The sequence below is a fragment of the Lepidochelys kempii genome, chromosome 2 (assembly GCF_965140265.1).
Source record: "Lepidochelys kempii isolate rLepKem1 chromosome 2, rLepKem1.hap2, whole genome shotgun sequence".
Classification (NCBI taxonomy): Eukaryota; Metazoa; Chordata; order Testudines; family Cheloniidae; genus Lepidochelys; species Lepidochelys kempii.
The window spans coordinates 154790766-154816295 of record NC_133257.1 but is presented as its reverse complement, the minus strand read 5'-3'; the positions used below and the strand labels follow the sequence as shown (position 1 = coordinate 154816295).

The 25530-nt window shown below is 44.4% G+C and overlaps 1 protein-coding gene across 1 annotated transcript in view; it reads left to right on the top strand.

Moving 5' to 3' along the window:
- The window catches only part of LOC140907170 (dynein axonemal heavy chain 5-like), a 266273-nt gene that overhangs the window by 227130 nt on the left and 13613 nt on the right, over positions 1-25530 (top strand). The window contains exons 73-74 of the mRNA XM_073332494.1: positions 340-528; positions 15357-15489. Coding sequence (XP_073188595.1) covers positions 340-528; positions 15357-15489 — 322 coding nt within the window. The remainder of the gene's footprint in view (positions 1-339; positions 529-15356; positions 15490-25530) is intronic.

Genomic DNA, 25530 nt, shown 5'->3' with positions numbered 1-25530 from the left:
TTAAAATTAATAGGTCACGGAAAGCATTTTCTGAAACAAATGGATAAGGTGATTTGGCTGGTTTTAGGGGGTGCATATTCATTCACAGCTTACGTTAGAGTTTTTTTATAACTTGATCCAGATGCTTAGCTAGTTTAGATCAGTGTAACCCCATTGACCTTAATGAGGCTATGCTGATTTATACTATCTAAGGATCTGCTCCCTTGTCTTTTTCTTTTGTGTAGACTATTAACTGATATATATTTTAAAAAATCAATATAGTGTATTAACAAGAGCACTCTATTTTTTTTAGACATAATTCTTCATTTTTTTCTTATTGTGTCCTTTTTTTATCTTAAGGTATTTGGACTTCACCCTAATGCAGACATAACTTATCAGACTAATATGGCTAATGAGACATTAAGCACAATAGTTAGCATTCAGCCTAAAGACAGTAGCAGTGGAGGAGGGGAAACCAGAGAAGCAATGGTACAGCGTCTTGCTGATGAGATGCTGGAGAAGTTGCCATCAGACTACATCCCTCATGAGGTACAAATATATACAGCAAGACACTGCTGCATAGATACATATGAATTATTATATATGCCATTCATGTGGAAACACTTCTCTGTGCAACTTTTAAAGTATTTTAATTAATGAAATAACTCACACTTTATTAAAAGTATAAGTGTTCTGGTTTATTATCTAAAGTGTATATACATCAAAAAGTTACATATGAAGAAATAATGGTTAGTTACATAGTATTTAAACACTAACATGACATGCTGTCTGGAAGTGGTGGTGAGTCTTGCATTAGTGTTTGAATAAAAGAAAGTGGATATTATTGTTGTTTTATTTTATTACATTAACATTTGTCAAAGGTGCGGATGGCTCCTTAGGCGGCAAGCAAAAGCAGGATCTCATACCAAATATGCTTGCCAGAGTTTCAGGTGACTAATGGTGACATAAATGCAGGGTAGAGCTCTGCAGAGCTTTAATAATCTAGATGAGTTTTAAATTATCGAGGAAGCGGATGTGGTATGAGTGGAGAGACATGAAAAGAGCTGGAGCAGCAAGCAAGGAAGAAGAGCTTGGAGATAACAGTTTGGATAGTCTGTAAAGAAGGGAAATATGTTTCAGGAAAATCAGTGAGAGATTGTGTCGGTTAAGGCATGGCCAAGAACTCTGACAGGGGAAATAGACAGGAAGGGACAGATTCTAGACATGCTGTGAATGAAGAAGCAACAGAGTTTAGCAACAACTGAATATATTGGTATTTCTTCCTACTCACTGGATACTTGGTTGTGTTACCAGATTCCCAAAGACTCCCACTTTTCAGTACAGAAGAAGACAAACATCTAATTGAGTAATAAAATGAAAGTAGAAACCGCAAACTATGGATGAGCTATGGCAGAATGTTCGCCTCTGGTATAATCTGAAAGCTTAGAACAAAGCAAGAGTCTCTGATAGAGCCCCTGTCTTCTTCCTTATCCATCTGGGGCAGCTACCTGATCTGAGCTCACTGACTATCAGAACAAACTGACCCATTTTCCCCATGGTGTATGCCTCTTCATATATTGATGTTCTCCTGTAGCCCTTCAGATAAGTAGAACATCACTCATAAAAACAGAATTTAAAATATCTCCAAATAATACTGTGACACAACACCCCATATTCATCCCTTTAATATTAGTATGATATGATTATGGCATACTTATGGTGCATTTTGTACAAGATGCATCATGTAAGGTGTCATTGGAAAAGTTATGATTTGCTGAATATGATTATCCTGTTTGTATGCATGTATAATTTTTGTATCTAAAATTATGAATATTGACTATGTATTTATATTTCAAATGTAGTTACACCTGGGTGATGCCCACTGGGCAAGAAGCTTCCAGTCTAGATAGTTGGCTGTGAAGGGCCTACTCAGGGTAAAGGGCCATTAGGAAAAACAATAGGCCTTAGGAGAAGCTTATCCCCTACCTGGTGAGCCTTCCTGAGAACGCTTCAGACAGTCTGTAAGTAATGGCTGCTATGACTCAGCAGGGCATGCAAGGGCATGTGACCAGACCACATGACACTGATCTCCATTTTGGGTACTTGTATTTTTCCACAAACTGGCTGGGAACTGTTTTTAGAGCAAAGGGTTCCTGCCATATGTTAAAGCTATATAAGGCAGGGAATGACCTCATCTGTGGTTCTTCACTCCCCCACAACTCAACACCTAAGAGAAGCTCGAAAGGAAAAGGACTTGGAACGGGGGTGGGGAGCCTGAGCTGTAAAGCAAGTGCAGCTAGTGCCTTGAGAATCTGCAAGCTTGCTTGTATCATCAGTCAGGGTGAGAAATTGCTAATTCATATCCAATCTTTCTAGTATTTTAGGCTTAGTTTGTGGTTTTGTTTAAACATAAAACACATTCTTCATGTTGCAGGGGTAGACATATTAATGAGCTTACAGTGTACAGATCTCTGTGCAGTGCAAGATGGTATAATTTTGGTTTTATACTCCAGAGTGGGGTGCATGCCTGCGGAGCTGGAAAACTGGCTGGTGTCTACTGTTTGCAATCAGGTAGCCCAGTTTGGGTGGATGTCACCACCTGCTGTTGTGTTGGGGGATAACAGTGCCTGGGTTGAGGCTGGATGTGTCCCCAACCTAGCTGTGTGTCTTAGAAGGATGCCACAGTTCCCACAGCTCCCAGACTGCACCCCAAGGGTGACAACCTGTCACAAAAACAACTTTAAACACTTAATGAGATTACATCAAAACAAGTGACAAACAATTGAAACTGTCCTGCACATCGTAAGATCCCCTTTAGTTTTCCCATTTCACATACAGAAGAAACCGGAGAGTTCTGTTGCTTCCAAGCCTCCTCGCTCAGGGGCTTACATAACAGATAACAAAGAGTTCTTCTTCAAGGAGTGTCCCTGTGGGTGCTCCACTTTTGGTGTCTTGGTGCCCTTGTAATCAGAGATTTGTAGTAGCAGTGCCCTGATTGGCTGTGCATGCGCAGCAGCCATCTCGCGCCACTCCAAGCAGGTACCTAGCATGAGCAGCCAACCGACCCCCAGTTCCTTTTTACCGCCCTTGGCTTGAGTCAGAGCGACAGCAGCACCCCTTCAACTCCATAGATAGATCATGGTCCTTCCTTTTTTCTTGTATCCTCTCAATTCTAGTTAACTTCAGTTAACATTACTTTTAATTTCCTCCATATTAAAAAAAATTAGTGTAGTTTTCCCCCACTCGCCACCCGGCGGGCCTCCACCAACAATGACTGCTTTAAAATGGACTACCCTGTTTTTCTCCAGTGCTGGACCTCCCTCAGGCATGCCTGGTTCTCCTGCATTTAACAATGCCTGACCTGCAGGTTATTGATACCAGTTTCAGATGGCCGTGCTCAGTGCATCTGCTGTCTCGAAGAGACCCAATTCCCCAAAAGTGTCCTCATTGTAAAAAACTGAATGCCAGGGACCTCCAACTTAAGTCACTCATGATGAAGAAATCCCTCAGGCCAGCCTCCGACCCAGAGACCAGGACGCCTCTTGACCAATGGTCGCCAGCAGCCTCAGACAAGGGCTGCACTACCAAGACTGCTTCTAAGGACTCTGTCTCTAAAAAGGTGACCAAACACCAGTCTCAGTCATCACCACAGCGAGATCTGCCTAAAAAGAAATGGTGTCCTGGTGAAAAATCTTCCCTGGTACTGAGGGCACCAAGAGCCCCGGTACCAAGACTTCCCGAGGAGCCAAGGACTGGTATGGGCAGGCTCTCAGTCAGGTGCATAATCTAAAGTCAAGCTCCCTAGCTCAGCACCGACCGTGCCGAAGAACATCCCAACACTGACCAGTGTAATGGCACCACCTGCTGCACACACACAGCTCAGTAAGACCTTGGCACTGATAGTTCTGACCCTTTCCTCTCAGACTGCGCTGCCATTCCTGGCACCGAGCTTTCTGGTACCGCAACTTTTCACCAGACAGGCGTACCTGGCAGTTTCTTCTATGCTAGGGATCCCCCTATTCGGTACCGATGGTAGCCCAGTGAGGCGCGGACTAAGTCAGATCATTACCCCTGGGGTTTCAGCTCCACCTCAATCCAGTGATGATGAGGAGGAGGTTGACTCAGGACTGTACACCCCTGGCCACTCCTCTCCTAAAGCTGGACCCTCATATCACCAGTAACTGGTAGACACGTGAGCCTGTCAACCCCCATCCTGGCTGCCACCTCCTATGGCACTCCCACCCAACTGGCCATACTGGGACCCAGGGGCCATTTATAGGGCCCAGAACATTAGAGCACCTAACCCACTGGTCACCAAAACACCCCGCTCTCCCGCACCAACGGACCCAGCACCTTCAGAGGCCCAGGATGAGGAGACTGACGAGCAGGCAGACGCACCTGAAGGAGACACCTTGCCACCTACACATATCTCATCCAGATGAAACAATCATGCCACCACCCTCCGCATCGGGGGATGACTTCAAGTCCTTTCAGGATCTTTTCAAGAGGGCAGCAGACTCCCTCAACGTCGCCTTGTCTGAGATCCCTGAGACCCAACATAAGCTCACTGACATTCTCCAGGCATGCCCATCAGCAAAAATAGAACTGCTTATTAACATTGCCATAATGGACCTTGCAAAAACCATCTGGCAGATGCCAGCCACGGCCCCTCCTTTCTGCAAAAGGTCGGACAAAAAATATTATGTGCTGGCAAAAGGGCCTGAATTTCTCTTCACCCACCCCACTCCTAATTCACTGGTCATGGAGGCAGTAAATCAGAGGGGCAAATGGCAACCATCTAGATCCACCCCTTACGTCAAGGACAGGAAGAGGCTATACCTCTTTGGCCACAAAACCTATTTTTCCGCCACCTTGCAATTCCGCATCACTAATTAATCTGCACTGCTTGCAGAATACACACACAAAACCTGTTTTCTACAATGTCATCTTCTATTGAAAATCTTTTATTGAAAATATAAGAGGACAAGAGAAGCGTGTAAGTCCAACATCTCCGAAGGGTCTCTCATCACAAAGACTGCCCTCCACGCCTCTCTCAATTCCGCAGACACAGCAGCATGCTCCATTGCGACCTCCATGGTCATGTGTCAGGCATCTTGGCTCCACCGCTCAGGATTCCTGAGAGAGGTACAAGCTGCGGTTGAGGACCTACCCTTTGAAGGTCAGAAACTGTTTGCCAAATCCACCAATGCGTACTTGCGCATACTTTAAAGGATTCCCAGGCCACCTTAAAGACTCTCAGCATCTGTGTCCCTGGAAACATGAAAAAGCAGGGCAGGTTTTATAACCAAAAATTCCAGGCTACACCATGCTCCCAGCCTCAAAGACACCATACCCAACGCCTAAACAGAGGCAGACAGGACAAAGGCAGAATCAAGACCAGCCTTCCACATCCCAGCCTTCCACTTCTAAGCCATCATTTTGAAGGTCTGTTCAAGGGCCTGAAACCTCTACAATCTCTAATTCCGGATCTCAACCCCACTTCAACACCGTTTGGGGACCCCTGGTACCATATTACCCAGTCTGGAACAATATCACCACAGACAGATGGGTCCTGGAAATTATCCATCAGGGTTACTTCATCCCATTTATTTCTAACCCATCTACCCACCCCCCTACCCTGTCCCTCTTCAGGGAGCCCTCTCATGAGCTCCTATTACATCAGGAAATAAAGCACCTCCTGCAATTAGGGGCCGAGGAAGCTGTACCAGCTCAACACAGGAGAAGAGAATTTTATTCCCATTATTTCCTCACTCAGAAAAAGAACGGCGGATGGAGACCCATTCTGCAATTATGCAAACTCAACAAGTTTGTGAGAACACAGCGATTCAAAATGGTGGCCCTATCGATGATGATTCCAGCATTAGAGAAAGGAGATTGGCTCTTGTCCCTCAACCTGCAAGAGGCTTTCTTTCATGTCACCATTCACCCAGTGCACAGAAGATTCTTGCACTTCACCCTAGGACATCAACATTACCAATACAAAGTGCTACTCTTTGTACTGTCAACCACCCCAAGGGTCTTTTCCAAGGTCCTCGCCATCACTGCAGCTCAACTTCACAGACTAGGGGTCATGATTTTTCCATACCTGGATGACTGCCTGTTAAGAGCACCAACACGGCGGGCAGCACTAGAAGCCACACATACCCCAGTAGCCCTCTTTATGAACTGCAGACTTCAAATAAATCTTCAGAAGCCCACTTTGGTCCCTGTCCAACAACTGGAATTTATAGGGGCCTATCTCGATTGCCTCACAGCAACAGCAAGGTTACCCCATCAGCAATTCCTCAATTTAATCACTCTGATTTCTATGGTCATGGACCAGGGTGGGCATATCGAGTGCTGGCTCTGGGAGTGGGGTTGGAGTGTGGGCTCCCCCCGGATGTTACTTACCTTGGGCTGATCCCAGTCGATGGCACAGTGGGGCTAAGGCAGGCTCCCTGCCTGTCCGGGCCCCACACCATTCCCGGAAGGGGCCAATGCCCCTCTCTGCAGGCACCACCCCCGCAGCTTCCATTGGCCACAGTTCCCCATTCCTGGCCAATGGGAGCTGCAGGGGGTGGTGCTTACAAGCAGGAGCAGCGTGTGGAGACCCCTACCCCCCCCGACCCTGGGACCACGGGGGTGTGCTGGCTGCTTCCGGGAGTGGCGTGGGGCTGGGGCAGGCAGGGAGCCTGCTTTAGCAGCAGCCCTGCTGCACCAGACTTTTAGTGACTGGAGATTGCGATCAACTGGGAGAGTCTCCAGGACTGACCAGTTGATCGCGATGAACCAGTTGGTGACCACTGATCTAAATCAACCAACATACTTACCTGTGTTTTTCCCAACACCACATGCCAACAACAGGGAAGCGTCTCTTCACACATTCAACGTCTGAAGAGCACTAGCCTTTTACCTAGAAAGAACAAAAACATTTAGAAAATCGTCTCTCTCTTTTTCTCTCTAAAACTGAACGATCAAAGGGTCAGACCATCTCTAAACAGAGACTCACTAAATGGCTGTCGGGCTGTATCCATTTGTGTTACCAGCGGAACAACCTCCCTGTTCCACCAAGAGTCCACATACACTCCACCAGAGTGTTATCAACATCAGTAGCATTTTTTAATGACATACCCATCCTGGATATTTGCAGAGCAGCTATCTGGGCTTCTGCCCACACTTTTACTAAACACTACGTTCTCAAGCAACAATCAGCTGCAGATGCACAGTTTGGACTCTCGGTGCTAGCCACCATCAATAAACCAACTTCAAAGCCCCCCCTCCACTGAGGGGTACTGCTCCATAGTCACCTAAAGTGGAGCACTCACCCCTGTGCTCCTCGAAGAAGAACAGAAGGTTACTCACACTGTGCAGTAACTGAGGTTCTTCGAGATGGTTGTCCCTGTAGCTGCTCCACTACCGAGATATACTTCACACCTCCTCCCTTCTACTTCCGAGTGTCATGCTGATCCTCTGGGGTAGAGAAGGAACTGGCGGTCGGTTGGCTGCGCATGCTAGGTAGCCACTCAGAGCGGCGTGAGACAGCTGCTGCCCATGTGCAGCCAACTGGGGCACTGCTACTACAAATCTGCAATTACAAAAACAGGGCACCAAGTGGAGCCCTAAAGTGGAGCACTCACAGGGACAACCATCTCAAAGAACCTCAGTTACTGCACAGGGTGAGTAACCTTCTCATCTGAAGTAAAATGATAGGGTCCAATCTCTCCATATGTGTGAGGATAGATGCAAATATAAATGTCAACTCATCATGCAGTTAGGTTTGTAATTGTCATAAACATACAGCTAAGGGTAGCATAAAATCCCCCCTTTAGCTGTAAAGGGTTAAGAAGCTCAGATAACCTGGTTGGCACCTGACCAAAAGGACCAATAAGGGGAGAAGATACTTTCAAATCTGTGGGGGAAGGTTTTTGTTTTGTTTCTTTGTGTTCTCTCTGCGTCAGCAAGGAACCAGGGCAGGGAAAATGCATCTCCTAAAGCCATACCTGAACTAAGCAAATAAGATTACAAATTTAAGTAATAGGAAGGAAATGCGTTAGATTATCTTTTGTTTTAGCTTGTGAATTTTCCCTATGCAAAGAGGAAGATATATTCCTGTTTTTTGGAACTTGAAAGTTTTGCCTAGAGGGGAATCCTCTATGTTTTAAATCTTATTACCCTGTACAATTATCCTCCACCCTGATTTTACAGAGGTGTTTCTTTTACTTTTTCTTCTTTATAATAAAAGTTCTGTTTTTAAGAATCTGATTGGGGTTTTTAGTGCCCTAAAAACCCAAGGGGCTGGTCTGTGCTCACCTTGTTTACTCTCAAGCCTCCCCAGGAAAGAGGGTGAAGGGCTTTCGGGGATATTTTGGGGAAACAGGAACTCCAAGTGGCCCTTTTTTCTAAATCTTTGTCTAATTGGTTAGTCTCTAAGGTGCCACAAGTCCTCCTTTTCTTTTTGCGAATACAGACTAACACGGCTGCTACTCTGAAACCTGTCACTTGGTGGTGGCAGTGATACCGTTCCAAGGACAAGGAAGAATTTGCCTTGGGGAAGTTTTAACCTAAACTGGTAGAGATAAACTTAGGGGGTCTTTCATGCCGGTCCCCACATCTGTACCCTAGAGTTCAGAGTGGGGCGGGAATCCTGACAGTAATGAAAAAAAATTTGCCTTACAGATTGAAAAACATCACTAGGGAATATAATGATGGAATTCTAAAGGCATTATTGCTGATTGGAGGTCAGCTGCGTAATCCAAGTGACAATGTTTTTTCCCTATATACGATTTGCTCTAAATACATTTCAGCTTTAAATTCCCCTCTGTTGTGGTGTCTTTGTTATTCCACAGCGCCATGTGACCCCCCTTAACCAATAAGAGAGCTGTAACAGTAATGATAGGATGATTTTGTATACATCCCCCTCCCGGATTTCATCCTACCTACCTTGAACTGGTTGCTGGTGCCACTCTAAAGCAGCTCTGTTTGTGGTGGGAGTGGCAAGGGGGAGGGGCATCTCCCTGAACTTGCCTTTCCTCCACAGCCCTACCATATTTTGGAAGGGGATATCACCTCTCAAAATGGTGTCCTCCCCAAATCTGCTGACAGGGCAGTACAGGGGCTGGGGGGAGACTAATGAAAATGATTCCAAAGCATTATCTTAATTTGCAGTTTTGAAGTAGAAGTAGATTGAAATTCCTGAGCTGCTATAGTAACTTCCTTGGTGTCACATTATGGGATGCAACCCAGACCAGTGAAAAGTTGTGTCACTGCCTGACCTATGACCCTGGTTGCCTTAAAATGCTTTGCTGGTGTAGCTCCCTTATCTGGATGCTCCCAGCCAGCATATAAGCCTGCATTGAATTTCTGTGTCATAAGCAGCCCTGGTTCAGCAACTCTGACTACAGCCGCCTGCTTCTTACACCACAGCCACATTCTGGTCTCCACCAGCCTTGGTTACTATTAGCCAAGTGACCCCAACATATCCCCAGTAAATGTACCTTCATTGTCTCTGCCTGATAACCCAGGCTGGTTAGATAAGCAAATACACAGTTCTTTATGATCCAGACATGCTGAGTCCCAAACCAACTTCTGAGCTTTGATGGTTCTGTTTACAGCATATGTAAATTGCAACTCCATTGTCACTGGTCACCCTGCTTCATTTGTATTTGACCTGAGCAGACCTGTTTCGTTCAAATTCACTTTAAAACATAGTATCAAAGAACATCCATAACTCCACATGTAGTATAGTTACATATCTTCCACTGTGATACTATTCACCAGTGTTTTCAAGTGATACCTCACAAGGCATATTTTGTAGAAATATCAGCAATGCTTAGGGTGATACTTGGTCACTAATCTTGGTTCATGGTAACGGCCTTTCCACTGGAACTCAAAGTACTGTGTTACCCATGCACATCTGAGTAAGGATCATGCATGCTAGGACCATGACATTATAGAAACAGTAAGAACTAGTATGACTGTGATTTTTGTTGCCTCCTTTCTGAAATTGTTGTATTTCGTGTTAACAGACATCTGTTTACATTCCACTTCCCCATCCAACTGTGACTTGATAAAATATATACAACTAGTGAGGAAATATTTTTACCTGGGCTTTTTGTAATTAGTTTGTTTCATCTCAGAGAAGGCTCTTTTGACTAATGGGTTCTGTCTTCAGGTTTCCTTTCTGCCAGGCAGGTTGGTTTCTTAATGTAATTCTACAATAGGGATCAGGAAATGAGTGATCTTGTTGGTTGATACAGAATCTAATGCAAAACAATCAATCATGACTCAAAATGTATGCACTTCATCATGTAATTAACAATAAGATTTCCAAGAACAGGACTGTACTGTAATTAGCAAAACTCACAGGAGGTCACGATTTGAGTCTCATCTCAATGAAAACAAAGGCATGACAGGTTGTGAATTACTGGTATGTCATTAATTCAAAGCCTTGTGTTGTGTTGTACTTGATGGTCAAGGCTGAGTGCTATGAATGCAGCTATGGATGAATTAATATAGTGTGGTTCTTGCATTGATACATTTCATTGCTATTATGGAATATACAGAGGTATATATATATATTAAACTCCCAAGGTACAGCTTTTCTCTGACCTCGGATGGGTAGATGCTGCTACCACCCAAGTGCAGAACCACTTTGAGAACCCAGGAAGGCGCACTTGGGAATTCCTTCCTGTGGGGTACCCTCAAGCCCTCCCCCCTCCCGGGGAAAGCTGAGCAGCAAAAACAAAGGAAATCAGCTGTTGCCACCAGCTAGTTTAAAAAAAAATGTGCACAAACCTCTTAAGACACAGAACTCCAATCCTGTTCTTTAAAAAGGTAAATTTTATTTAAAAAAATAAAGGAAAGAAAATACACCTGAAAACTCAGGCTATTGCTAAATTTAAAAAGAACCCAAATACAAGAATTAAGCTTCAAGAATAGCTTTCTTAAGGTCCAATTTAAAGGTTACAAGCAAAACAAAAGCACCTGGGGTTAGCACAGAGGAATCCACAAGCCATAAAGAAATAAAAGAGATAAACCTAATTGCATCTTCCTAGACATTTCCTGATCTACTTACATATCTGGGGTTTCGAATGAGTAGTTTTTAGGTATAATACAGATGATTCTTCAGACCTGGCCCAAAGTTTCTTACAGCATCGCTGCTCTAACCCCCTCTCCCCGGGAGAACAACCACAGACAGACAAAGGGGAAGTTTTTCCCTCAATTTTAAAAAGTTCTAGCCTTCCCATTTGGTCAGGTGACCACTCACTTCCTTTTACCTATGCTTAGCAGTGAGACTTTTTTAACCCTTTACAGGTAAAGCAAGTAGAGAACAGTTACTAAGGCCATGTCTACACTACAAAAGTACTCCAATTCTACAGAAGTCGATTTTTGGGAACAGATTGTATAAAGTCAAGTGCATGCGTTCACACTAAGCACATTAATTCGGCAGTGTGCGTCCACAGTACTGTGGCAAGCGTCGATAATCCAAGCGTGCACTGTGGGTAGCTATCCCACAGTTCCCGCAGTCCCCACTGCCCATTGGAATTCTGGGCTGAGCTTCCAGTGCCTGATGGGGCCAAAAATTTGTCGCGGGTGGTTATAGGTAAATGTCATCAGTCAACCCTCCCTCCCTCCCTCCCTCCATGAAAGCAACAGCAGACAATCATTTCGTGCCCCTTTCCCTGGGTTGCCCGAGCAGATGCTATAGCATGGCAAGCATGGAGCCCGTTCAGCTCACCACAGCAGTTATGACCATTGTAAACACTTCGCGCATTATCGTGCAGTTTATGCAGAACCAGCACCTGAAAAAGCAGGCGAGGAGGTGACGGCAGCGCGGTGATGCGGACATGAACACAGATTTCTCTAAAACCTTAGTCCCCAGCAATTTGGAGATCATGATGTTTCTGGGGCAGGCTCATGCCGTGGAACGCCGATTCTGGGCCCAGGAAACAAGCACAGAGTGGTGGGACCGCATAGTGTTGCAGGTTGGGGATGATTCCCAGTGACTCCGAAACTTTCTTATGCGTAAGAGCACTTTCATGGAACTTTGTGACTTGCTTTCCCCTGCCCTGAAGCTCAAGAATACCAAGCTGAGAGCAGCCCTCACAGTTCACAAGCGAGTGGCAATAGTCCTGTGGAAGCTTGCAATGCCAGACAGCTACCGGTCAGTTGGGAATCAATTTGGAGTGGGCAAATCTACTCTGGGGGTTGCTGTGATGCAAGTAGCCAACGCAATCCAACTGAGCTGCTGCTATCAAAGGTAGTGACTCTGGGAAATGTGCAGGTCACAGTAGATGGCTTTGCTGCAATGGGATTCCCAAACTGTGGTGGGGCCATAGATGGAACGCATATCCCTATCTTGGGACCAGACCACCAGGGCAGCCAGTACATAAACTGCAGGGGTACTTTTCAATGGTGCTGCAAGCACTGGTGGATCACAAGGGACATTTCACTAACATCAGTGTGGGGTGGCCGGGAAAGGTTCATGACGCTTGGGTCTTCAGGAACTCTGGTGTGTTTAAATGTCTGCAGGAAGGGATTTACTTCCCAGACCAGAAAATAACTGTTGGGGATGTTGAAATGCCTATAATTATCATTGGGGACCCAGCCTAACCTTAAAGCCCTGGCTCATGAAGCCATACACAGGCACCCTGGACAGTAGTAAGGAGCTGTTCAACTATAGGCTGAGCAAGTGCAGAATGGTGGTAGAGTGTGTATTTGGATGTTTAAAGGGTCACTGGCGCAGTTTACTGACTCGCTCAGACCTCAGCGAAACCAATATTCCCATTGTTATTGCTGCTTGCTGTGTGCTCCACAATCTCTGTGAGAGTAAGGGGGAGACGTTTATGGCAGGGTGGGAGGTTGAGGCAAATCGCCTGGTCGCTGAATACATGGAGCCAGACACCAGGGCAGTTAGAAGAGCACAGCAGGAAGCGCTGCACATCAGAGAAGCTTTGAAAACCAGTTTCATGACTTGCTAGGGAACCGTGTGACACTATTTGTTTCTCCTTGATGAAAACCCGCCCCCTTGGTTGACTCTAAATTCCTTGTAAGCCACCCACCCTCCCCCCTTCGGTCACAGCTTGCTTGCAAAGGAAATAAAGTCACTATTGTTTAAAAACCATGTATTCTTTATTAATTGATTATAAAAATAGGGAGATAACTCACAAGGTAGCCTGGGTGGGGTGTGGGAGGAGGGTAGGAGGGAAGGAAAAGGCCACTTTAAAACTTCTTGAATGACAGCCTTCTGTTGCTTGGGCTGTCCAGTGGGGTGGAGTGGTTGGGTGCCCGGAGCCTCCCCCACTGCGTTCTTGGGCATCTGGGTGAGGAGGCTGTGGAACTTGGGGAGGAGGGAGGGCAGTGAAACAGGGGCTGCAGCAGCAGTCTGTGATCCTGCTGCCATTCCTGAACCTCCACCAGATGCTGGAGCATGTCCGTTTGATCCCGCAGTAGCCCCAGCGTTGCATCCTGCCTCCTCTGATCTTCCTGCCGCCACCTCTCCTCACGTTCATTGGCCACTTTCCTGTACTCTGCTATTGTGTCCCTCCACACATTCTGTTGAGCTCTGTCAGTGCCAGACAACTGCATGAGCTCAGAGAACATTTCATTGCGCGTGCGTTTTTTTCACCGCCTTATCTGAGATAGCCTTTGGGACGGAGGAGGGAGGCTTGAAACATTTGCAGCTGCTGGAGGAAATAAAGGGAGTGAAGTATTTAAAAAGATACATTTTACAGAACAGTGGCTATACTCTTTCATGGTGAACAACACTATTCACATTACATAGCACATGAGATTTTGGTACAAGGTCGCATTTTGCATCTTATATTGAGTACCTGCAGCTTTGGTGTTAGAAATCACACACGCAGTGCTGGGCAACAGAATTTGGCTTGCAGGCAGCCATGGTAAGCCATAGTCTTTCGGCTTCTGCAACCTTCATAACCGCAGTGCCCTCCTCTCCCATACCAAGCAAAGCATGTTGAGTTGGCCATTTAGTGCTGCGGTTTTCCTGTTAACGTGCAGCAGCAGAAACCAAACTAACCCTCTCTCCCCCCATCCAATTCTCTGGGATGATTGCTTTACCCCTCACCCCACCGTGTGGCTGGTATCAGGGAAGATCCCTGCTAGCCAAACGCGAACAGCTCAGCGCCAATGGTCCCCTCACCCCACCGCATGGCTAACTGCTGGGAGGATTTCTTTTCAGCCACCTCTGAATGTCCCCTTAATTAAATTCCCCTATTTCAACCAGGTTACCATGAACAATATCACTCTCCTGAGGATAACACAGAGAGATAAAGAATGGATGTTGCTTGAATGCCAGCAAACACCAGGACCATATGCTGCCAGGCTTTGTCATTCAATGATACCAGATTACTTGCTACTATCATGGCGTGGTAAAGTGTCCTACCATGGAAGACGGAATAAGGCTGCTCTCCCCTGAAACCTTATGCAAAGGCTTTTAGAGTACCTTCAGGAGAGCTTCATGGAGATGTCCCTGGAGGATTTCCGCTCCATCCCCAGACACGTTAAAAGACTTTTCCAGTAGCTGTACTGGCCACGAATGCATCCCAAGTCCTCAAGGCTACTTAATCATTAAAAAACACTTGCTTTTATAACATGTATTATATTTTAAAAGGTACACTCACCAGAGGTCCCTTCTCCAGCATAGATAATGTTTTCACTGAAGTACTACAGCAGCGCACCTGCAGCATTTTAAGTGTAGACTAGCCCTCAGTGTGCTAAAACTAGTGTGCTTTAAATTCATCTAGCTTACTCTGCATTAACTTCCCGGTGTCTACAAAACCTTGGTGTCTTTCAAGAAAAGCACAAATTAACATTTAATGGACTTTTGGCCTTGGCAAAATAGCACCCGCTGTATTAGGCTGATGTTTGATTTTATTAGAATTCTAACTCTATATAACTTGTCAAATCTTTTTCTTTTTGTTAACTTTCCCTTTATATTTTTAGTAGTTTACATTTAACACAGTAATGTACTGAGTTTGCTTTTTTCTTATCTGTGCTGATTCCTGAATGCGTACTTCCGGTTCCACATGAGGTGTGAGGTTGAACGGTCAGTTCGTAACTCTGGTGTTTGTAACTCTGAGCTTCTACTGTAGAAGTAAAGGCTAAAGTTTCCCTTCCAAAAGCTGGCAATCTCCCCTCCATTGGGATGAAGCTCCTTTTTACTAGGCCTGAAGAGTCACAACATACTAGACCATAAAGCTGGTGCAGGATGACCATTGGCCATCCATTACTGTGTAGTTTGGTTTTTAGGGTTCGTGGGTAAAATTTTAAAAAGTACCTTTGTGCTTTTAAAAGTGTTACCATATTTGTATATCTACATAATAATAGATATGTTTTTTTCCCTAAACTCTGTTTAGGTGAAAGCCCAGCTTCAAAAGATGGGAGAAATTCAACCCTTAAATATATTTCTACGTCAGGAAATTGACCGTATGCAGCGTGTTATATCAAGAGTTCGAACTACACTGACTAATCTCAAACTGGCCATAGATGGTAAGTATATAATCATACAGCATTAATTTCTTAATTGTATAAGTAGGGGCATAGCGAGCAGATCGAGGGACGTGATCGTTCCCCTCTATTCGACATTGGTGAGGCCTCATCTGGAGTACTGTGTCCAGTTTTGGGCCCCACACTTCAAGAAGGATGTGGATAAATTGGAGAGAGTCCAGCGAAGGGCAACAAAAATGATTAGGGGACTGGAACACATGAGTTATGAGGAGAGGCTGAGGGAGCTGGGATTGTTTAGCCTGCAGAAGAGAAGAATGAGGGGGGATTTGATAGCTGCTTTCAACTGCCTGAAAGGGGGTTCCAAAGAGGATGGCTCTAGACTGTTCTCAATGGTAGCAGATGACAGAACGAGGAGTAATGGTCTCAAGTTGCAGTGGGGGAGGTTTAGATTGGATATTAGGAAAAACTTTTTCACTAAGAGGGTGGTGAAACACTGGAATGCGTTACCTAGGGAGGTGGTAGAATCTCCTTCCTTAGAGGTTTTTAAGGTCAGGCTTGACAAAGCCCTGGCTGGGATGATTTAACTGGGAATTGGTCCTGCTTTGAGCAGGGGGTTGGACTAGATGACCTTCTGGGGTCCCTTCCAACCCTGATATTCTATGATTCTATGATTCTATGATTCTAAAGGATTATAACAGTATAGTGACACTAACAATGTTCCCACATCTACCTTGATTTATGGTGCCCTGGTCCTGCAATTCACTGTGCCCTGTGGCACTGCTCATAGAATCTTAGAATATCAGGATTGGAAGGGACCTCAGGAGGTCATCTAGTCCAATCCCCTGCTCAAAGCAGGACCGATCCCCAATTAAATCATCCCAGCCAGGGCTTTGTCAAGCCTGACCTTAAAAACTTCTAAGGAAGGAGATTCCACCACCTCCCTAGGTAACGCATTCCAGTGTTTCACCACCCTCCTAGTGAAAAAGTTTTTCCTAATATCCAACCTAAACCTCCCCCACTGCAACTTGAGACCATTACTCCTTGTTCTGTCATCAGCTACTGAGAACAGTCTAGATCCATCCTCTTTGGAACCCCCTTTCAGGTAGTTGAAAGCAGCTATCAAATCCCCCCTCATTCTTCTCTTCTGCAGACTAAACAATCCTAGTTCCCTCAGCCTCTCCTCAAAAGTCATGTGTTCCAGTCCCCTAATCATTTTTGTACCCACATGAACCCCACTGAAGCCAATCCGTCTTTGCAGAGCTGCACTGCTGCACCTGTGTGCTATGAATTGTAGGATTGGGACCATAAACTGTATGGCAAAATGATTCAGAATCAAACTGAGGCTTAATTGTATAGAGCTAAGAAGAAGCATAGTTATAAAATTACATACTAATTAGCAGCGGGGCAGTGGCATTCTGCACATGTTGGAGCTGAGAGAGTTCAGCTTAAGGTAAGAGATAAGCAATGCTGGAGTGAAGGCGATGGAATAGATGGCTCGTGTTGCTTTCTGTTTCCTCCTTCTCACATCCCATTTTGCCCATATGGTATCATTAAAATGGCTAGCTGGAAGGAGAATATAAAATCAGACTCCCAAAAGAAAAGCCTAAGAAGATTTTTTTCAGTACGTGGAAGTAGAATGTGGTGTCATCCACAAATTTTATAAGAATACTCTCCACTTCATTATCTGAGTCATTCATGAAAATAATGAGTAGTGCTGAACCCAGGATTGACCGGTGTGGGACCCCACTAGTTAAGTCCCCCAGTTTGACAGTGAACCATTGATATCTGAGTAGGGTTTTTCAACCAGTTTTTCATCCAGATTATATTTTTGAGTTCAAATTATGGTTATTAGAGATGTAGCTGTGCTTTGTACTCACTATTAGGTTCCACCCGTTAGTGCTGTTTTAATTACTTACTGATTGCCCAGAATTTATTTCACAGTTGGAATGATATAATACTCCACATAAATCTGAAAGCAAAAGTGAACGTTGTCCTCTCAACTGACCTAAATAAGTGTGAGTTTGACACAGAGCAGTCATTTCAGAGGGGGGTCGTGTTTTTGTGGATGTATATCCTTTTCATTTTGGGAGTAACTAGAAATGGCTCTGAATCAAACCCCCAGATCAAAATGACCCAAACTTTGGTGAATTTCCTGTCTGGATTTGGAATTTTTTCAGGCTTAAATTTATGCCAGGGTATAAAGCTTGAGATAATTTAGATAAAGTTTCTGGGAGATAGAGCTGTGGGCATCCTAAAAATGACACATTCCTGACTCTTTCAGACCAATGTAACTCAGAAAAGGCTTGGTCTAGAAATCCCAAATATGAGATTAATATGTTGCCCTAGCTGAGTACTGGTGCCTTTCACTAGTCTTTATAGGTTTCGGTTGCAGATTTAATATGTTATTAAAAGCCTTTTCATCATCTGTTTTGAGTTCTGCATTGATCTATGTAATGCGTGCTGGCTAGCATGCTAGCTTTAGGTGCTTCTTAAATATGACATCAGTGTCATACGTGTTTCCTACACTGTACAGCCACAATGTTGAAGTACCCATGACCCCTGTGGAAACATAATATGAGTTATGTGGAGGATAAGTACCTTGCAGAGTTCCTAAGATTTGTAGCTGTACAAGCTGACTTTATCTTTCCAAAAAACTATGATGAAGGATCATCATTTTTCAGTCAGTAGGCCAGGTAGCCAGGAGGAATGATAGTTGGAGGTGGAGGAAGACAGTCAGGACAGGAGGCTTTGAATTCTATTCCCATCTGTGATTCCAGTGAGTCATAATGCTTTACACACATTATACATGGCACCTTACAAACGTAGGTTAGTTAGATCTCAAAAGACCCTGGTAAACTAAACTATAATTTTACCTTCATTTTGCAAAGGGAGAAGTTGAAGCTCAATGAGTTGATCTTGCTGTGTTAGCAACCAGATTAAAAGCATGGTCTCCTGCGAGCTAGGATCCTATTGGCTTCTGATGGCTGCCTGCCAAGATGAAAAGAGCTCCAGTGCAGCTAAAGATAATGACATTTTTGTTAGCTCATATCGTGGGGCGTGTGCATTTGGACTGAAGAGTCCTTTGTTCTTTCTCCATTGATTCCCACAATGACTGTATGGGAGCCACATCAGGAGTCATCAGGGTATTCCAGAGGAGAATTTTATTTGGGGATGTTTGGAGGCATTCAAGAAAGCATTCATAAAATGTGGCAATCGGAAAATTCATGTTTTGAGACTTCTGGAAAAAAAGAACTAATGTGTTTTGCCACCTCGTAACTCAAAAACATTTTGGCCCAATAATTTCCAATTTCTCTTATTCTTCTCACCCTGAGGAAAGCTGGTTACTCTGATTATCTTTTTAAAAGATAAAAGATACTTTTGGATATATTACTAAATCTTATATACACACTTGGCTTGATGCTGAATATCTAAGTGTTCAGAAGCAAATTGTGTAGATTTAGGATAAACTACAGGAAACACAGAAGACTTTAAAATATGCTGCAGAACAGTTTTGCAATGTTCTACTGAGCTGGTGTGGGGCAAGGCTCTGTGTAGGTGTGTGCATGTGCGCACACATAAAATATTAATTTTTTTTGTATCATCTACCATCATGATAATGCGTGGACATGTAGATTTGGTGCCTGTGCTGGTAAATTTTCAAGACAGTTTGCCAGGATAAATTGTGTGCGCTTGTTTTTAAAATATGTCAGCAGTGTTACTGAACAGAGTAAATAGCTATTGTGGAGAATGAGGGAGTTAAGTGTGCTATTTTTTTACAAATATATGCACGTCGGTTTACCTGATTGGTGGTAGCCTGCCTGACTGCAAGGTCTTAAATCAAAGGAGGCTATCAGGGGGGAAACAAACAGGAAACAAAACAATGGCAAAGAAAAGGTACAGTCTGCGAGAATATCAACAGTCCTTGAGGGAACTAAGGGGGAAGCTATGAACTGGGGAGTGCCCTTGCCTGGCGCCAACCAGGCTGGTAAGGTTTACTCTTCCTATGCACAAGCTCAGGATCAAAGTGGGTGCTAAACCATTAAAGGACCTCAGGCCTAGAAAAGGAAGAGAGTTGGGTATGTTGCCAGGAGCCACCCAGGGAGTGTGAGTGAACACTGAGAGGGATGCAAGAAGACACACAGAGCATGCTGCAGCAGGTCAGTCTGCTTCTTCCAGCCTAGAAATGGAGGTAAGTGGGCTGAATAGAATTTACCAAAGCTTGCAAGGAAAGATTAAAAGTTAGGTAAAGGTAAATATGAGTATAGGCCTTTATTGTTTTTACCCTTTGCTCTGCATCCTATGTACCTTTGGGTGAATGAATAAATAAAGCTTTGTTTTGAAGCAGCTGTTTGTGAGTCACTCTAATCAGCCACTGTCACAGGCCCCCAGAGCAAAGGTCTTACAGGAGCAGAACTCATTCGGGCCTGTTGGGTTAATATAGTTGGTAAACAGAGGGGCTGCAGCCCAGAAACACAGTCTAAGAGTGGTAGGAATGTGTGGTTCCACCCAGATGGAAGGTAGCAAAAACTGCCTCTTGAGGGGTGCACATCAGATAGACTAAAAGGTCTAAAGCACAGCTTGCCCTGTAACCATGACAACTGTTTTATGAGCAATATCAGAATACAGGAACTAGAGGCTTGATTCTCCTTTAATTCACATGGGTTTTATCCTTGTGTAACTCTCTCGTTTCAGTTGAGTTATTTCTGATTTACACCTATGCACATGAAAAGAGAATGAGGCTTGGAAACTTGAGTTCTTGCTGAAACCAAAGCTTAAGATCCCAACTGCTAGTTCGAGCTGCACATCTGGATCTTCACCTCTCTAGCTGGAGGCAAATTCTTCCAAATGAAGAGGTTCAAAACTGTGGTCCAAATCCGAACCTTCCCATATTTCAGGATGTTCAGATCCAGCTCATTACAGAGATAGGTGTGAGCCCAAGTATTAACGAGGAGCTACTATATACACATAATTAGGCTTGGAAGGATTAAATTGTTATCGGTAAATGAACATCAGTTTCACTGGACACTCACAAATCAATTAAAAACTACTTCCATCTATAATAACCAAAATTTACAGCTAGGCAAAGTAAGAAAAATGCTGCTTAACTTATTAGCGTTTGATTTAAGGACATTTATTTTATAAATTTTGACATGGGATATTGACAATTGGTATTCTAACAGTTATAAAGCTTTAACTTTTTGAATCTCATTGTCTACCATCATTAAATAATTATTGGCTGACTGTCCCATAATTTCCCATAATTGTGAGAATTTAAATCAATAAAAACTAAAGAAATGCTTAAACCCCATAATTTCATGCAACTGTAAAGATTTAAATTGATAAAAATAGGAAAAAATAAACATACATTATCCATCAAAATTATGGGGGGAAAATCGAGCTCTGCCAAGCCCTCAGATAATATAAATCGAACAAAGCTTTCATTCTGTTACATGGTGAATCACTAAATACAGAATCACAGACTAGGACAAATGTGCTAGAATGTAGCTGTGCAGCCCCTTGACATAATTACTTTAATTAGCCACAAAAACTCGTCTTGTCCAGTATTGAATTGAACACCTACAGGAGCTTTACCTTGCCTCTTTCTCTGCACAGTAGTTGGAAGTATTTAGACGGGCCAAAAGAGGCTACGTCTACACTACGAGCTGGGGTGCTGTGTGTATAGGTTTTTGGCATAGCTCAGCTGTGCCTCTGCTGCCATTGCCAGGGTGACCACCACTACCCAGCGATTTCTACTTGCCCTTGCTCAATAAGAGCTAGCACAAATAAGTATATGCCAGCAGGGAAATCACACCCGTACTTCATAGTGCAGGCATAGCCAGAGACAGGGCAACTCAGGGTAGAAACCTGTTTTAAAAGCTCTAATCTACGTGCAGTATGGTTACAGTACAAATTATTTTAGAAATATCAAAAAGCCCCTTCAGAGCCTTTAAATGATCTGACCTTTAATCTGTCATCTTAATAAGGGCTTCATTGTACCCATGAAAGGGGACCCGACCACATAAAATCCAAAAATAACTGTTATAAACAGCAGGCAAGTGAAGTTCATAGAACATTACAGCCAGTCACGTTAAGTTCATAAAATGTTCAGTCAGCCCCTTTACAGGGGGCTGCCTCCTGTTTTCTATTAGTTAGATAGTAGAAATATATGGTTTTGCATTATTCACTCAACATTCCCTGTGTCTGTTTTCCAGTCCTTGTTATTTGAGAGTTTCTGTTTTCTGGAACAGATGTATCTATCCCTCTAATTTGGTAATTAATCTAATTTCTCTCCACTGTTTTATTTTTATCAAAGCATCTGAGCTGCAGGAATGCATAGCAACGCCCACAGATGGCATTCAGTCTGTCCTGGTGCTGCAACTCAAGTACCATATCCCTGCTGCCAAAGCTCACACCCACTCACTCAGCATAGTAATGCAGAGATGTAGCCAAGGCCAGGGCACTGAGCACGTCTTCTCAGCCTCTACAGCTCTTTTGTTAAGTTTGCTTCATGTTTGTAACAAAAGTCTGGTTTATTATTTCCAGCGACAATCATGAGTCATCACAGAGGGACATGTGGGACAGTGTTTCCAGTTGTAGTGGGAGACTCCCTGGTCCACGCTGCTCCCTTGGTGTCTCTCAGATGGTGCACAGGGAGCAGAGTCTGGTTGTGTTTGTCTGTCCCCCCCCCACCCACACACACACATAAACACCAACTAGGAGGCTGCAGCATAGGGAAGTGCCTAATGGGTGTAGAGATGGCATAGCTGGCTCCTATACTGCCCTCTGCTCCTGGGGGACTTCCGCGCCCTTGGGGGCGGGGGTGCAGAATTCATACCTTCCGCAAATTTCTTGGCTTCTCCGCAGAAAAATAGGGGAGCAAAGAAATCTGTGAGGAACATGCCCCTTCTGCGGCAGTCTGGGTGTGTCTGCTGGGAGCAGCTGGCAGCAGAGAGCAGATCACTGCTGGGGGAGGAAGGAGGCTGGGTGTGCATGCATGAGTCTGGGGAGAGATGTTAAGGGAGTGGGGCTGGGCGCATGCCTGCGTGTGATCGAGTGAGAGAGACTCAGGCCTTGTCTACACTGGCAATTTACAGCGCTGCAACTTTCTCGCTCAGGGGGTGTGAAAAAACACCCCCCTGAGCGCAGCAAGTTTCAGCGCTGTAAATTGCCGGTGTGGACAGTGCACCAGCGCTGAGAGCTGCGCCCCTCATGGAGGTGGGTTTTTTTAGAGAGCTAGGAGAGCTCCCAGTGCAGCACTGCGACCACTCGAGGCACGTTCAGGTGCTGCCGCAGCAGTGCTTTAATGCTGCCAGTGTCGACTAGCCCTCACTCTGTCCCTCTCCGCGTAGGGCTGCGTGAAGCAGGCGCTGTCCCTGAGGCAGAGCAGGAATGTAACAACTAAGCAGGCCGGCTGCTAATGTTCCCATTGTTAGTTAGGCGTTCCCATTCTTAGTCAATTATGGTCAATTTTACCTTGCCAGAATGGTGTAAAGGAGCCTTACTGTAAATGACAGTAAAGCAATCCTCAGCTAGGAAAGTCTATGTGCTGTCTCGCTTTTTTTCCAGTGCCAGAGAGGCACAATGGGGTTAGATTACAGCTCGGGATCTATTTTACTTATCCATTTAAAAAAAAATGCAGGACAATGATTAGTAAAACGGTCTGACTTTCACGTGTGAATGTCTGAGCAATTTAAAGTGACAGTCTACTTTACAGAACACCCAAACACCAAAATAAAAGTAATGTAATTTAAATGAAAATCCAGGATTATACCTGGAATGCAGGGTCTTGGTTACCAAGTATTTGTAACTTTACTTTTTTTTTTTATTTTTGGGCGCAGAATTCCCTCAGGAGTAGCCCTCTCACAGATCCTGGTTGTTGGTCGTGTCAGTATGGGGAGGAGGAGTGGCCAGAGAGCAATGAACTCTAGCTATCCTTCACTGGCAGAGGGTCCCTTAGGGTCCCTTATACTTTTCTGTTCTGTTTTCCGCCCTCATCAATGTATTGTCTGAGTGCCTTCTAATAGTGTATTATGTGACATGATTAACATCTGTCACGTGTGGTTCTTTCTCCATCTCATCCTCACCCTAGAGGGAGAGAATTGTGTGTGCAGAGGAGCGTTTTGGTGTGTTTTTGTAATGTAAATTCTGCTGTGTTTATGTTAGAGAAGGTCAGGTTGAAGAAATGCCCCTTGAATGTGGAGCAGAAGGTGGTGAGGTTTGTGTTATTCTTGGGATGGTTCCTGGAGGACTTCTTTCCACAGTCTCGGACTTGCCCGTCTCCTGCAAAGACAAGCTTTCCTCTTAGCGTAGTGTGGCTGTGGAGTGAAGTTGTCAACAATGCTCTTCATCCCAGAGCTTTAGATGATCTTTTAGATATTCTGGACCTTGCCATTGAGCATCTTCTAGGTAAGGACCAAGATCTTGAACTTGACTCGATGATCTATGGAAAACCAGTGTTGCTGAAGAGGTGCACTGTAGCATTCTGTACTAGTTGGAGTTTCCTAAAAGCTAACAGCTTCTTGCCTAGGAATATTGCACAGACAGGAGGTGACAAAGGCAGGTATAACTGAGCCAGGTCATTGTTTGCCAGGAAGGGATGGAGTCTTATAACCAATGGGAGAATGTAAAAAGCACTACTCATGGATAAGGCTAAGGTTTTGTCATGGTTATTTTTAGTAAAAGTCACGGACAGGTCACGGGCAATAAATAAAAATTCATGGAAGCCGTGACCCGTCTGTGACTTTTGCTGCTGCAGCCCATGATTTTCCCCCACCACCGTGGTGGCTGGGAGCTGTGGGGTTCCCCCTCTGCCCAGGACTGCTGGAAACTGCAGGGTGACCATATTTCCCAAAGAGAAAATGGGACACTCCTAGCCCAACGTGTCCCCCTCCCCCTAGACCCCTTCAGGAGTCTGATCACCTGTTGCTGGAACCTTGCAGGGGGCCCCTGTTGCTGCTGTCACTGGAATCCTGCCAGGACCCTGCTGGCTGCCAGCTCCAGAATCCTACAGCTCCTGAGGCTGAAGCAGAGAATGTCACAGATGTCTCCAGAAGTCACGGATTCCGTGACTTCCTTGACCTCCGTGACATAAATGTAGTGTATTCATGGATGCTCCTATGTGAGAGCTGTGTCAGCAAGGAATCAGGAGTTCACCTAAACTATGGACTGAACTTTGGTTTCTTGACACACCACTCCTTTCTCTCACCCCAGGTTTGTAAAATTTTATCTCAGTGAACCAGAGAATAGTGTAGGAAAGAGGTTTCCATAGTGTGGACCACACCAGAGCACAGAGGTAGTCTGCTGGATCACACACCTTCCCATTCGTAGTCACACAGATCACCTCCCTTTCTCCCCCCTGTACAATTCCGTGAGCCCCCTCATTCTATCTGCAATAACATTCAATCCCCGTGGCAACTACAGCAGTTGGTTATAATGAAATATAATTGTTATTTGTATTGTGGTACTACCTAGGGGTTCTAACTGGAACTGGGATACATTGAGCTCGTTGCTCTATTTAATTTATTATAGGTGTCTTTTAATACAATTTAGGAGCTCAAAATATGGAGGACAGCCAGCTCGCTGTGGACCACCAGCAAGTGCTCCACAGAGCAGAGGCTGAGAACCTCTGCTTTACAGAATACTGTGGATGTCATAGTGAAGTTAATTATTTTACAAGCAGTAAATGCCAACCTTTTTTAATGGAAACCATTGTACTGTATGTAGCATGTGTGTGTGGACTACCACTGCCAAAAAGAAAACATTTGCCTGTATCTCTGCCATTACTTTACTATTTCACTATTGGGAGCTCTTAGTAATGAAAATGTGTGGACTCATCATCTGTAACAAAATAATTGCAATGAATATATTCTCTGTCAATACATGATTAGGATATAGATGGCATAGACAGCATACATCTCTCTCTGATAGTGTGAAGGGAGACATTAAAATATACTTATATTGAAACAATTCATCACATTTACAAGCACAGTGTCAATACAATGAATATAAATTGGGAAAAAAAGTTGTTTGAAAAAAATCTCTTTATTTCTTCACATAATATTATAAGAAATGTCCTTCATTATT